This window comes from Cherax quadricarinatus, chromosome 62, assembly GCF_038502225.1.
Source record: "Cherax quadricarinatus isolate ZL_2023a chromosome 62, ASM3850222v1, whole genome shotgun sequence".
Taxonomy (NCBI): domain Eukaryota; kingdom Metazoa; phylum Arthropoda; class Malacostraca; order Decapoda; family Parastacidae; genus Cherax; species Cherax quadricarinatus.
The window spans coordinates 9,743,712-9,756,329 of record NC_091353.1 but is presented as its reverse complement, the minus strand read 5'-3'; the positions used below and the strand labels follow the sequence as shown (position 1 = coordinate 9,756,329).

The window sequence follows — 12,618 nt, the reverse complement described above, 5'->3', positions numbered from 1 at the left end:
TAAATTCCAGGTAGACAGCTGGAGGACCTCCGCCCCTGTAGCCCAGGGATCTCACAGTACCTGTAGCCCAGGGACCTCTCAGTACCTGTAGCCCAGGGACCTCACAGTACCTGTAGCCCAGGGACCTCACAGTACCTGTAGCCCAGGGACCTCACAGTACCTGTAGCCTAGGGACCTCACAGTACCTGTAGCCCAGGGACCTCACAGTACCTGTAGCCCAGGGACCTCACAGTACCTGTAGCCCAGTGACCTCACAGTACCTGTAGCTAAGGGGCCTCACAGTACCTGTAGCACAGGGGCCTCACATTACCTGTAGTTCACGGGCCTCACAGTACCTGTAGCTCAGGGGCCTCACAGTACCTGTAACACAGGGGCCTCACAGTACCTGTAGCCCAGGGACCCCACACTATCTGTAGCCCAGAGACCTCACAGTATCTGTAGCCCAGGGGCCTCACAGTACCTGTAGCTCAGGGGCCTCACAGTACCTGTAACTCAGGGGCCTCACAGTGCCTGTAGCTCAGGGTACTCACAGTACCTGTAGCTCAGGGTACTCACAATACCTGTATCCCAGGGGCCTCACAGTACCTGTAGCTCAGGGTACTCACAGTACCTGTAGCCCAGGGGCTTCATAGTACCTGTAGCCCAGGTGCCTCACAGTACCTGTAGCCCAGGGGCTTCATAGTACCTGTAGCCCAGGTGCCTCACAGTACCTGTAGCCCAGGGGCTTCATAGTACCTGTAGCCCAGGGGCCTCATTGTATCTGTAGCCCAGGGGCCTCACAGTACCTGTAGCCCAGGGGCTTCATAGTACCTGTAGCCCAGGGGCCTCATTGTATCTGTAGCCCAGGTGCCTCACAGTACCTGTAGCCCAGTGCCCCACAGTACCTGTAGTCCAGTGCCCCACAGTACCTGTAGCCCAGTGCCTCACAGTACCTGTAGCCCAGTGCCTCACAATACCTGTAGCCCAGTGCCCCACAGTACCTGTAGCCTAAGAGCTACAGGTTTCGTGGGACTTTCTTTAAGTCCAGTGACTTCTTAAGCAATGATCTCGTCATTACCTGACAAGAGACTCTTGTCAGGAAACACCTGACATATTTGCTGACGAATACAACACCTCTTGTGACCCTCTGACTTCACACAGGTCAAGAGCTCCAAGGAGCTGTGCCGTCGAGTGCATGTCAGTGTGTTGAGTTACGAGGAGACGGCTGAGCTGGCTTTTAAGACGGGTCCTGGCCCGTTTAGAAGGTGGCATCGAGCTGTATACTACGTTATTAAGACCTTTCTCGTCATTACCCAGACTGGCTTCTGCTGCGTCTTCGTTGTGTTTATATCCCAGAACATCCAGGAGGTGAGAGAGAAACAGATTTTACTCATGTTTGTTAAAATTAATGTTATTTCAAGATATTGTTTTATTCATCACGAGACAGGACAGACACAAGTATTAATCATATAATTAATTTTTAGTCTGACCTGTTACGGTTGATAAATATCGTCAGGAAACAGGACAAGTGTTTCCTGACGCTGGTGTTAGAAGCCGTCATCGGAACTTTTCTTTAGTTAACCGGTCCACCCGTTTAAAAATTATGGTTACATTTTGGAATCAGCTGATATAATCAATATTTTATTGGAAATAATCTTAGTTTTTTTTATTTTTTAGACCAAACATTAGTAAAACCATAAGAATTTATCTTAGAACTGAACGAAATGTAGTTGCAAGTCTTGCAATAATGGCGGTGTGGGGGGTAACAATAATGGCGGTGCGGGGGGTAACAATAATGGCGGTGCGGGGGGTAACTCGTACAAACACCTGTGACTCTTTTCACTTATTGTTATGCTTCTGCAGGCGGTGAAGTGTATGATTCCCAGTGGCAGCAGCATTACCATCTACGGATATATGGGTATAATTCTAGTGCCTCTCCTCGTCATCGCTTACATTCCCAACATCAAGGTGGGCACACGCAGCCTTCAAGTTCAAGGCAAATGGCAGTTTTGTGGTTCCTTATAGAAAAAAATGACTTCTGACGCCGGTGTTATGGTCATATGACGACCTGTTCTGTTGATGATGTCTTTTATCTGCTTAAAAAGATTTCAGTTGGAAGTCAAAATATGTATTCCCCTTCCCTTCTTAAATTTGCTTTAATTCATGTCATCAAAGGAGTTTCTTTAGTCTCACTTCTCAGTACATTACCAACTCTGTATACCTCTATGAATTTATGTGTCTCGATGTTCATTCGGTCTCATTTGTTTAGGAAGCCAGGGCGTCCTCTCAGCGCGGGGATACTTTATATGGTGGTCCATCTCTGGCTCCTGAAGGAGTGTCGTATCTAGGAATAATGGGTATAGTGATAGTTTCTTTAAGCACTAGTGGAGGCAGCCCTCTGGGGAAAGCCCGGAATGAGGTATGGCTTCACTAATAAAAAATCACTGGATTGTGGATACTAGTCAGACAACCCGTAATGAGATAGGAGCTGAGAGAAATACACCTCTCACTGTGTTGTATACACCCTCTGGCAAGACGTCTTTCCGTCCTTCCTTTGGTTTGACGGTCATCGACCTATAAAAGGTCATTAGGCCAGAAACGACATTTTTTTTTGTCCTGTGTATGAACTTATGAGATGTCCACTCTGGCATTCCCTGCTGAGCTTCTAATGACCTCTCTGCTAGATTCCTCATGCATAGTGGAATGGTTCCTGTAATCAGTAAAACTTACTAATTCCAACATAAAGTTCAGGGGTCCCAGTATTCATTAGGGTTTCCCTAACTAGCATTAATGTACACAGAAAGATTACTAGCTTCTGGCCTAATATTCAAGGGATGACTACTCAGCAATCCTGGCTGATAATTATCTTAGCGTGAGCTCTGGACCCGCTCATAACCCGTAGCTAAATTACCCTGTGTTCCCCAGTATAACGTCGACTGACTCTTACTAAGGCTGAAATCAGTATTATTCTCACGACGGGAGCCTAATGAAGAGACTAAAGTGTCCACACACTTGGGATGCTACTTCTTCCTGTCGTTGGTAGCCAGGTTAATATTTTGTTACTGTGTGAAGGCCAAGCTCAGCTCCTGGTACCTGTCACCACAGTATCTTAGAGTTGGGGCTTCCAGAGGAAGCCTAAATATGTCTTATTTCATTACCTAATATAACATATAATAATGTCTTAGGCTACATTATTAACTGTAATATTATTTACTAAAGATTCAAGCTTACCTGTATCATACATAAGGAATATGTCTATCAATTTGTACACCAGTCTCCCAGTTACCTAAATATATTGTTGGGTTTAAGGGTGCGATAAGTCTACCCAAAATATTTACCTACGAGCCAAACGGTGGGGATTTGTTGTCATATCCTGATACGAGGTCACAAAATGGGCAAGTCTCATTATACCTGCTGCCCTTGCCCACCTAGCAGTATGTTAGTGTTTTATAATAGTTAGTCTGCTGCTATGGATCACACACTGAAAAAGGACGGAAGAATCCTAATGGAAATAAGCCACACAGTTGAGGTTTGTGGGGTTATCATGGGTTTATAATTTTACGAGGTTCGTTGTCCAAGTACAGTTTTCTTCAGTATCTTTTTCTTCTTCTTTATAAAAGCATCATAGTCTCTCTCTCTCTCACTTATTCACTTATTCCCCTGGTACCCCAGTACCTGGCGCCGGTGTCAATGGTAGCTGGGGCAGCGCAGGTGATGGGTATCACCATCTGTCTGTACTACATGTTGAAGGACCTGCCACACATCCAGGAACACGTCCCAGCCTTCGCCGGCTGGTCTACTCTACCACTCTACTTCGGGTCAGCTATCTATGCCTTTGAGGGCATAGGACTGGTGAGTAAAAAAGTAGTCTGGAGTTTAAGAAGTCAAAATATTTCATCTACAGTGCCATGCTATCACCCACTCTCCTCAAAAAAAAAAAAAAGAAAAAAAAAAATATACCTGACTTATTGTGAATAAACGTAACCATAAGTAATTATTATAGATTTTATCTTGTCAAAATTTACGACTGTAAACATATTACTATTATATTTTAAGCTCAAAAAAGAGTTTATTATCGTAACTTGATCACAAAATATTGAAGCTCAGTTCCTAGACCCATTATATGTCTCTGTTATACTGTGACTACTGTCACATACCCATCCTGTGGGAGAGTCACACCATACCCATCCTGTGGGAGTGTCACACCATACCCATCCTGTGGGAGACAGTCACACCATACCATCCTGTGGGAGACAGTCACACCATACCATCCTGTGGGAGACAGTCACACCATACCATCCTGTGGGAGAATGTAACACCATACCCATCCTGTGGGAGAATGTAACACCATACCCATCCTGTGGAAGATAGTCACACCATACCCATCCTGTGGGAGACAGTCATACCATACCCATCCTGTGGGAGAATGTAACACCATACCCATCCTGTAGGAGACAGTCACACCATACCCATCCTGTGGGAGAATGTAACACCATACCCATCCTGTAGGAGACAGTCACACCATACCCATCCTGTGGAGACAGAACCCGTCCTGTACACACAACATACCCATCCTGTAGGAGACAGTCACAACATACCCATCCTGTGGGAGACAGTCACACCATAATCCTGTACTCACACCATACCCATCCTGTGGGAGACAGTCACACCATACCCATCCTGTGGGAGACAGTCACACCATACCCATCCTGTGGGAGACAGACACACCATACCCATCCTGTGGGAGACAGACACACCATACCCATCCTGTAACACCATACCCATCCTGTGGAAGATAGTCACACCATACCCATCCTGTGGGAGACAGTCATACCATACCCATCCTGTGGGAGACAGTCATACCATACCCATCCTGTGGGAGAATGTAACACCATACCCATTCTGTGGGAGAGTGTCACACCATACCCATCCTGTAGGAGACAGTCATACCATACCTATCCTGTGGGAGACAGTCACACCATACCCATCCTGTGGGAGACAGTCACACCATACCCATCCTGTGGGAGACAGTCACACCATACCCATCCTGTGGGAGACAGTCACACCATACCCATCCTGTGGGAGACAGTCATACCATACCCATCCTGTGGGAGACAGTCACACCATACCCATCCTGTGGGAGACAGTCACACCATACCCATCCTGTGGGAGACAGTCACACCATACCCATCCTGTGGGAGACAGTCACACCATACCCATCCTGTGGGAGACAGTCACACCATACCCATCCTGTGGGAGACAGTCACACCATACCCATCCTGTGGGAGACAGTCACACCATACCCATCCTGTGGGAGACAGTCACACCATACCCATCCTGTGGGAGACAGTCACACCATACCCATCCTGTGGGAGACAGTCACACCATACCCATCCTGTGGGAGACAGTTACACCATACCCATCCTGTAGGAGACAGTTACACCATACCCATCCTGTGGGAGACAGTCACACCATACCCATCCTGTGGGAGACAGTCACACCATACCCATCCTGTGGGAGAGTGTCACACCATACCCATCCTGTGGGAGACAGTCACACCATACCCATCCTGTGGGAGACAGTCACACCATACCCATCCTGTGGGAGACAGTCACACCATACCCATCCTGTGGGAGACAGTCACACCATACTCATCCTGTGGGAGAGTGTCACACCATACTCATCCTGTGGGAGAGTGTCACACCATACCCATCCTGTGGGAGAGTGTCACACCATACCCATCCTGTGGGAGAGTGTCACACCATACCCATCCTGTGGGAGAGTGTCACACCATACCCATCCTGTGGGAGAGTGTCACACCATACCCATCCTGTGGGAGAGTGTCACACCATACTCATCCTGTGGGAGAGTGTCACACCATACTCATCCTGTGGGAGAGTGTCACACCATACTCATCCTGTGGGAGAGTGTCACACCATACTCATCCTGTGGGAGAGTGTCACACCATACTCATCCTGTTGGAGAGTGTCACACCATACTCATCCTGTGGGAGAGTGTCACACCATACCTATCATGTAGGAGGATGTATGTCAAAGGCCCTAAAATCTGGAATACCCTGCCTGAGAACTCTAGAACTGCAGACACATTCATCACCTTCAAAACTACCATTAGAAAACATCTTATCTCCCTGATACACCCCGTCAACTAACTACACGAATACCACCTGGTGGTTCACACTTACACTCACTCACTCATTTGACCATAACCAGAAATATTAATCTCAGTCTTAAAATAATGAATCCTGTGATACTCCAATACTGAAACTATGTACTGTGCCAAAACAAAAGCATTCACATTGCTAAACTCATAAACTAGTATTTAGTCACTTAGCCATAAGACCAACTTACCTCATAATTTGTAATATTTTACAATTAAGAATAAAACTAAGTCTGCCCGAAATGCCTAGCCATGCTAGGTGTTCTAGTGGTACACTCTGTAATTATTATTTTACTACATGTAAACCACACAATAACCAAATTCTGTAAACTCAGCATTGTAATCCTTATAGAGAATAAACTTTGAACAGAGACATAACTGGTCCTGGTCTCAGCTCCAACATTTATCTTAACTCACAGTAGCAATTATTTTATAAATTCATTGAATTTAACATGATTGCTCCTCCTTTTTCCTATGCAATAATTATTAAATATTCATTGAATTGAGAAATACTAATAGTAATGAATTGTTCCTCATATTTCAATGCAAGATATCGCAAAATTAATTTTTGTTAAGTTATGCCAATAATTTTATCGTTTTCTTTCAAAGAGTTTGATTTTCTTTTTTATTTTTAAGGATTAACTTTAATATTTAAGAAGACGTCACACTACTAAAACCAGGATTAAAAAAATCTTCATTTGTACAAATATTAGGCACAGGAGTGGTATATATGTGTGTGTATGGTGCAGCAACAGTTTTATAATGGTCACATTACCCTCACCGTCTCCGGTAAAACTTAAGCTGGTAATGGAAATAAGTCATTTTGACTGACTTTCTTGTATTTCCGTAAGGCATCTATTTTCCCTGTTCACCTAGCAGTAAGTAGGTACCTGGGTGTTAGTCGACTGGTGTGGGTCGCATCCTGGGACACTGACCTAATTTACGGGAAATGCTCAGCATAAGAAGGGATATATATATTATTATTATTATTAAAGCTTCGCCGGTATTCTCCCGGCCCGGGCCTTTTCCAAGTGGTGGCCCGGCCTTGGCTCCCTCTTTAGTGAGTGTCTGAGACCTAAGTCTGCCATGGGAGGAGGCACAAGTACCTCCTCATCTTTGAGACCAACTGTCCCCAGGCCTAGCCACAAGCTAGGCCTCTCTGGTCTGCCATCCCCGCCCCAAGGGGCTAATGTACTGGTAGAGATGATCATATTATTATTATTATTATTATTATTATTATTATTATTGTTATTGTTATTGTTATTATTATTATTATTATTATTATTATTATTATTATTATTATTATTATTATTATTATCGTGTTGGGTAATTTACACGTGTTACTATGTATGATAATTGTACGTATGTGTACCTGTACCTAAATAAACTTACTTAATAGTCAGTTCCCACCCAGGTACCTAATTCCCTAGCCTGGAAATCGAACCTGGATCCCATTGAACCTGTATCCCATTAAACCTGGATCCCATTAAACCTGGATCCCATTGAACCTGGATCCCATTGAACCTGGATCCCATTGAACCTGGATCCCATTGAACCTGGATCCCATTGAACCTGGATCCCATTGAACCTGGATCCCATTAAACCTGGATCCCATTAAACCTGGATCCCATTGAACCTGGATCCCATTGAACCTGTATCCCATTAAACCTGGATCCCATTAAACCTGGATCCCATTGAACCTGGATCCCATTGAACCTGGATCCCATTGAACCTGGATCCCATTAAACCTGGATCCCATTAAACCTGGATCCCATTGAACCTGGATCCCATTGAACCTGGATCCCATTGAACCTGGATCCCATTAAACCTGGATCCCATTAAACCTGGATCCCATTGAACCTAGATCCCATTGAACCTGGATCCCATTGAACCTGGATCCCATTGAACCTGGATCCCATTGAACCTGGATCCCATTGAACCTGGATCCCATTGAACCTGGATCCCATTAAACCTGGATCCCATTGAACCTGGATCCCATTAAACCTGGATCCCATTAAACCTGGATCCCATTGAACCTGGATCCCATTGAACCTGGATCCCATTAAACCTGGATCCCATTGAACCTGGATCCCATTGAACCTGGATCCCATTGAACCTGGATCCCATTGAACCTGGATCCCATTGAACCTGGATCCCATTGAATCTGGATCCCATTGAACCTGGATCCCATTAAACCTGGATCCCATTGAACCTGGATCCCATTGAACCTGGATCCCATTGAACCTGGATCCCATTGAACCTGGATCCCATTGAACCTGGTTCCCATTGAACCTGGATCCCATTGAACCTGGATCCCATTGAACCTGTATCCCATTGAACCTGGTTCCCATTGAACCTGGATCCCATTGAACCTGGATCCCATTGAACCTGGATCCCATTGAACCTGGATCCCATTGAACCTGGATCCCATCATTTATGAGCCGAGAGTTCTGTGACTACCACAAGTACCTCAGTTAATCTTAAAGCCTTTCCATTTCTGTTTATTCCCCTCCAAAGGTGCTGCCGTTGGAGAACAAGATGAGAACACCCAGGGTGTTCCGGGGGTTCACCGGTGTGCTGAACACCGCCATGTTGATCGTGGTGTGCCTGTACGCCTGTTTCGGCTTCTTCGGTTACCTTCGTTACGGCAGCACCATCCAGGGATCGATCACCCTCAACCTGCCGGCTGGTGACCCGTAAGTTACACTTTAACAGTAGTTAACTCAATGGATTCTTTTTATGTAAGATTTAAGAGTTTTCTTCCTCTCCTTCTTTTTCTTCTTCTGCTGTTATTATTATTATTATTATTATTATTATTATTATTATTATTAATTAGTTTTCATGTCAGTTTTTATTAAGTAGCAGTAGCAGCTATAATAGTAATAGTTGTAACAGTGGTAGTAGTAGTAGTAGTAGTAGTAGTAGTTATAGCAGTAGTAATTATAGCAGTATTAGTTATAGCAGTAGTAGTTATAGCAGTAGTAATTATGGCAGTAGTAGTTATAGCAGTAGTAATTATGGCAGTAGTAGTTATAGCAGTAGTAATTATGGCAGTAGTAGTTATAGCAGTAGTAATTATGGCAGTAGTAGTTATAGCAGTAGTAATTATGGCAGTAGTTATAGCAGTAGTAATTATGGCAGTAGTAGTTATAGCAGTAGTAATTATGGCAGTAGTAGTTATAGCAATAGTAATTATAGCAGTAGTAGTTATAGCAGTAGTAATTATGGCAGTAGTAGTTATAGCAGTAGTAATTATAGCAGTAGTAGTTATAGCAGTAGTAATTATAGCAGTAGTAGTTATAGCAGTAGTAATTATGGCAGTAGTAGTTATAGCAATAGTAATTATGGCAGTAGTAGTTATAGCAATTATTACAACCTAGGCTTTCAAATGGCCTGTTAACCCAGGTGTAATGGGAGCAAATAAACACAGTAGAAAAAGTTTAGACTTATATTATCCTTCACCAAATTTAGAACAGCAATATGTACACTATGTACAGTAATAAATATAGTGCACGTCACGGTAAGCAAGGCAGAAATAGAAGCCACAAGAAAGCAGACCGTGCTTCAACCAGCTCTAGAATGGGAATGACAAGGGCAGACAGGAGAGCGGTATCCACATAACCTCTGCGATTGTCAATCCCACCTTCTTATTGGCTAGAACCTGGTCACTAGTTGAACGATGGGGCCCCATCATCAACTCTTAGCAACCTGGTTCGCTGGTTGGGGGAGATAGCCTGTAAATGAGGGTGTGTCCATGCGCCGAATAAAGGTTACGTACTCTTTGCATGCCACACCCCCACCCCCGAGAAGGCTCAGGATTAGGCTGCCACCTCCCAGTGGTAACCGTGCCGCCATGGCACAAAATAATGGGACCGCCTATCCTCTCCACCATCCAACTCTTAGATAGAGCTCAGCTTTCCTAGTGCCTGAAAGCCAAACCCTAAACTCAGAGTGAGACAGCAGTCAGATAAGCCAACATAGGTCCAAGATACAAGCGGACGGTAGCCCGTATCCCCTCACTAAAAAAAACCCCCACATCAGGGGATAAAAAAAAGAGCTTGAAAGGGGGGTTACCACAAATACATCCTAACCTAAATAAAATATTAAACTAGACTCTTGACAAAGAGTCTGCCAACACATTTTCTTTGCCGGCAATGTAACGAATTTTGAAGTTATAGGGCTGCAGCCTGAGCGTCCAACGCATAAGCCTTGTGTTGTGATTCTTCATGGCTTGGAGATAGACTAACGGGTTGTGATCACTGTAGACTGTGACCACCTGCGATGTCTGGCCCACATAAACATCGAAATGCTCCAAAGCCATTACCAGCGCGAGGGCTTCTTTTTCAATGGTAGAGTAAGCTCTCTGATGTGGCTGGAACTTAGCTGAAAAGTATGCTACAGGCTGCAACTCCTTGTTCCTGATTTGTAATAGTACCGCCCCAACCCCAGACTCACAAGCATCAACCTGTAATGAAAAAGGTTTGGAGAAGTCTGGAGACAGGAGAATGGGTGCAGAGCACAATAATCTTTTTGCTTTATTAAAAGCAGTGTTACAATCTGACGTCCAATTAAAGGGAACTTTATGACTGGTAAGAGAGGTAAGAGGGGCTACAATATCTGAGAAATTCTTACAGAATCTTCTGTAAAATCCTATCATGCCTAGGAAACGTTGAAGAGATTTCCTATCATGAGGAACTGGATAATCTTTAATCGAAAGAACTTTAGCAAGTTTAGGTGCAACATTACCACTACCTACTTCATGGCCTAGAAAAGTGATAGTGGCCTGGCCAAAGGAAGATTTAGATAAATTAACTGTTAATTGGGAATTCTTAAAGGTCTCAAACAGAGCTTTAAGTCTAAGTAGGTGTTGATCCCAAGTATCAGACACCACAACAATATCATCTAGGTATGCTGCCGTGCCTTCAAGTCCTTTAATAGCCTGATGGATAAGTTTCTGGAATGAAGAGGGGGAATTTTTCATTCCGAAGGGGGTAACTGTATACTGATAATGACCTCCTGGAATTACGAAGGCAGAGATTTCCTTCGCCTTATCTGTCAAAGGTACCTGATAGTAACCTTTAAGGAGATCTAATTTGGACACAAAAGTAGCCTTACCCACAAAGTCAATTACGTCATCCAGACGAGGAAGAGGGTAAGCATCTGTAATTGTGACCTCGTTCACTTTACGGTAGTCTGTGCACATACGAAACCCTCCATCAGCCTTCTTTACTAGGATGCACGGTGAAGCCCATGGACTAGATGACTCCTCCACTAAACCATGTTCTAACAAGAAGTCTACTTCCTGCTGAAGTAACCTTTGCTTTTCAGGATTAGCTCTGTAGGGGGAGAGTTTAATTGGTTTAGATTTTCCCACATCTACATCATGGTAACCTAACGTACATTTTTTCGGCACATCCGAAAAAATATTAGGATATGACTGTAGAAGCTCAGTTAAATTGGTTGCTTGTATTTCAGATAATCCATCCATTAACGGGCTAGGATCCTTGAGGAGGACAGAATTTGAAAGTTTAGTATTAATTTCAGAGATAGAGTGCAAAGAGTCAGAGTCATCCTCAGAGGTAGAGGACAGAGTCATTACTGGGACTTTATCTGGTGTATGAAAGGCCTTGATTTGATTTATGTGGTAAGTTTTTGTTTTTGAGGTCTTATCAATGGGAGCTACCACATAATTTAAATCAGATAATCTACTTACTATCTGCATAGGTCCCGTAAATCTAGCTTTCAAGGTGTGGCCAGGTATAGGTTCCTGCACCAACACCTTGTCTCCTGGATGGAAGGAGCGGAATTGTGCACTTTTGTCATACCTCTGTTTCATCTTACTTTGAGCTATCTTTAGGTTAGCCGTGGCTAACTCACGTGCCACCTGCAACCTTGAAGACGGGTTGTAGAGTGCTGAGCTTACGTCTTCTCCCATCCATCCTTCTTTGAGCACCCGAAGAGGACCTCGTACATTGTGCCCAAAGATCAGCTCAAACGGACTATACCCTGTAGACTCTTGCACCGTCTCTCGTACTGAGAATAGCAACAACGGTAGAGATTCATCCCAATCTGTCGGAAAGTGCATGCAAAAACTTCTCATCATTGTTTTTAATGTTTGGTGGAATCTTTCCAAGGCGCCTTGGGACTGAGGGTGATAGGCAGTGGATAAGTTGTGAATTATCCCTAACCTAGTTAATACTTCCCTAAATGCTTTGGCAGTGAAGTTAGTACCTTGATCACTTTGTATAGTTTTAGGAATGCCAAAACAAGAAATGAATTTTGTTAAAGCTTTGAGAATAGCTTTAGTATTGATACTACGCATTGGGATCGCTTCAGGATATCTGGTTACTTTATCCATAATTGTAAATAAATACTGATTTCCAGACTTTGACTTAGGTAGTGGACCTACACAATCTATAATTAAATCTGCAAAAGGTTCTCCATCAGCAGGTATGGGTTGGA

The 12,618-nt window shown here is 43.9% G+C and overlaps 1 protein-coding gene across 4 annotated transcripts in view; it reads left to right on the top strand.

Moving 5' to 3' along the window:
- The window catches only part of LOC128687104 (proton-coupled amino acid transporter-like protein pathetic), a 45,909-nt gene that overhangs the window by 17,498 nt on the left and 15,793 nt on the right, over window positions 1–12,618 (top strand). For all 4 annotated transcript variants that reach the window (XR_011393738.1, XM_070098405.1, XM_070098407.1 and 1 more), the window contains exons 5-8: window positions 1,141–1,347; window positions 1,843–1,947; window positions 3,652–3,831; window positions 8,674–8,852. Coding sequence is in view for 3 of the 4 variants with exons in the window: in XM_070098405.1 (XP_069954506.1) it covers window positions 1,141–1,347; window positions 1,843–1,947; window positions 3,652–3,831; window positions 8,674–8,852 (671 nt within the window). In the remaining variant the exon portion in view is untranslated. The remainder of the gene's footprint in view (window positions 1–1,140; window positions 1,348–1,842; window positions 1,948–3,651; window positions 3,832–8,673; window positions 8,853–12,618) is intronic.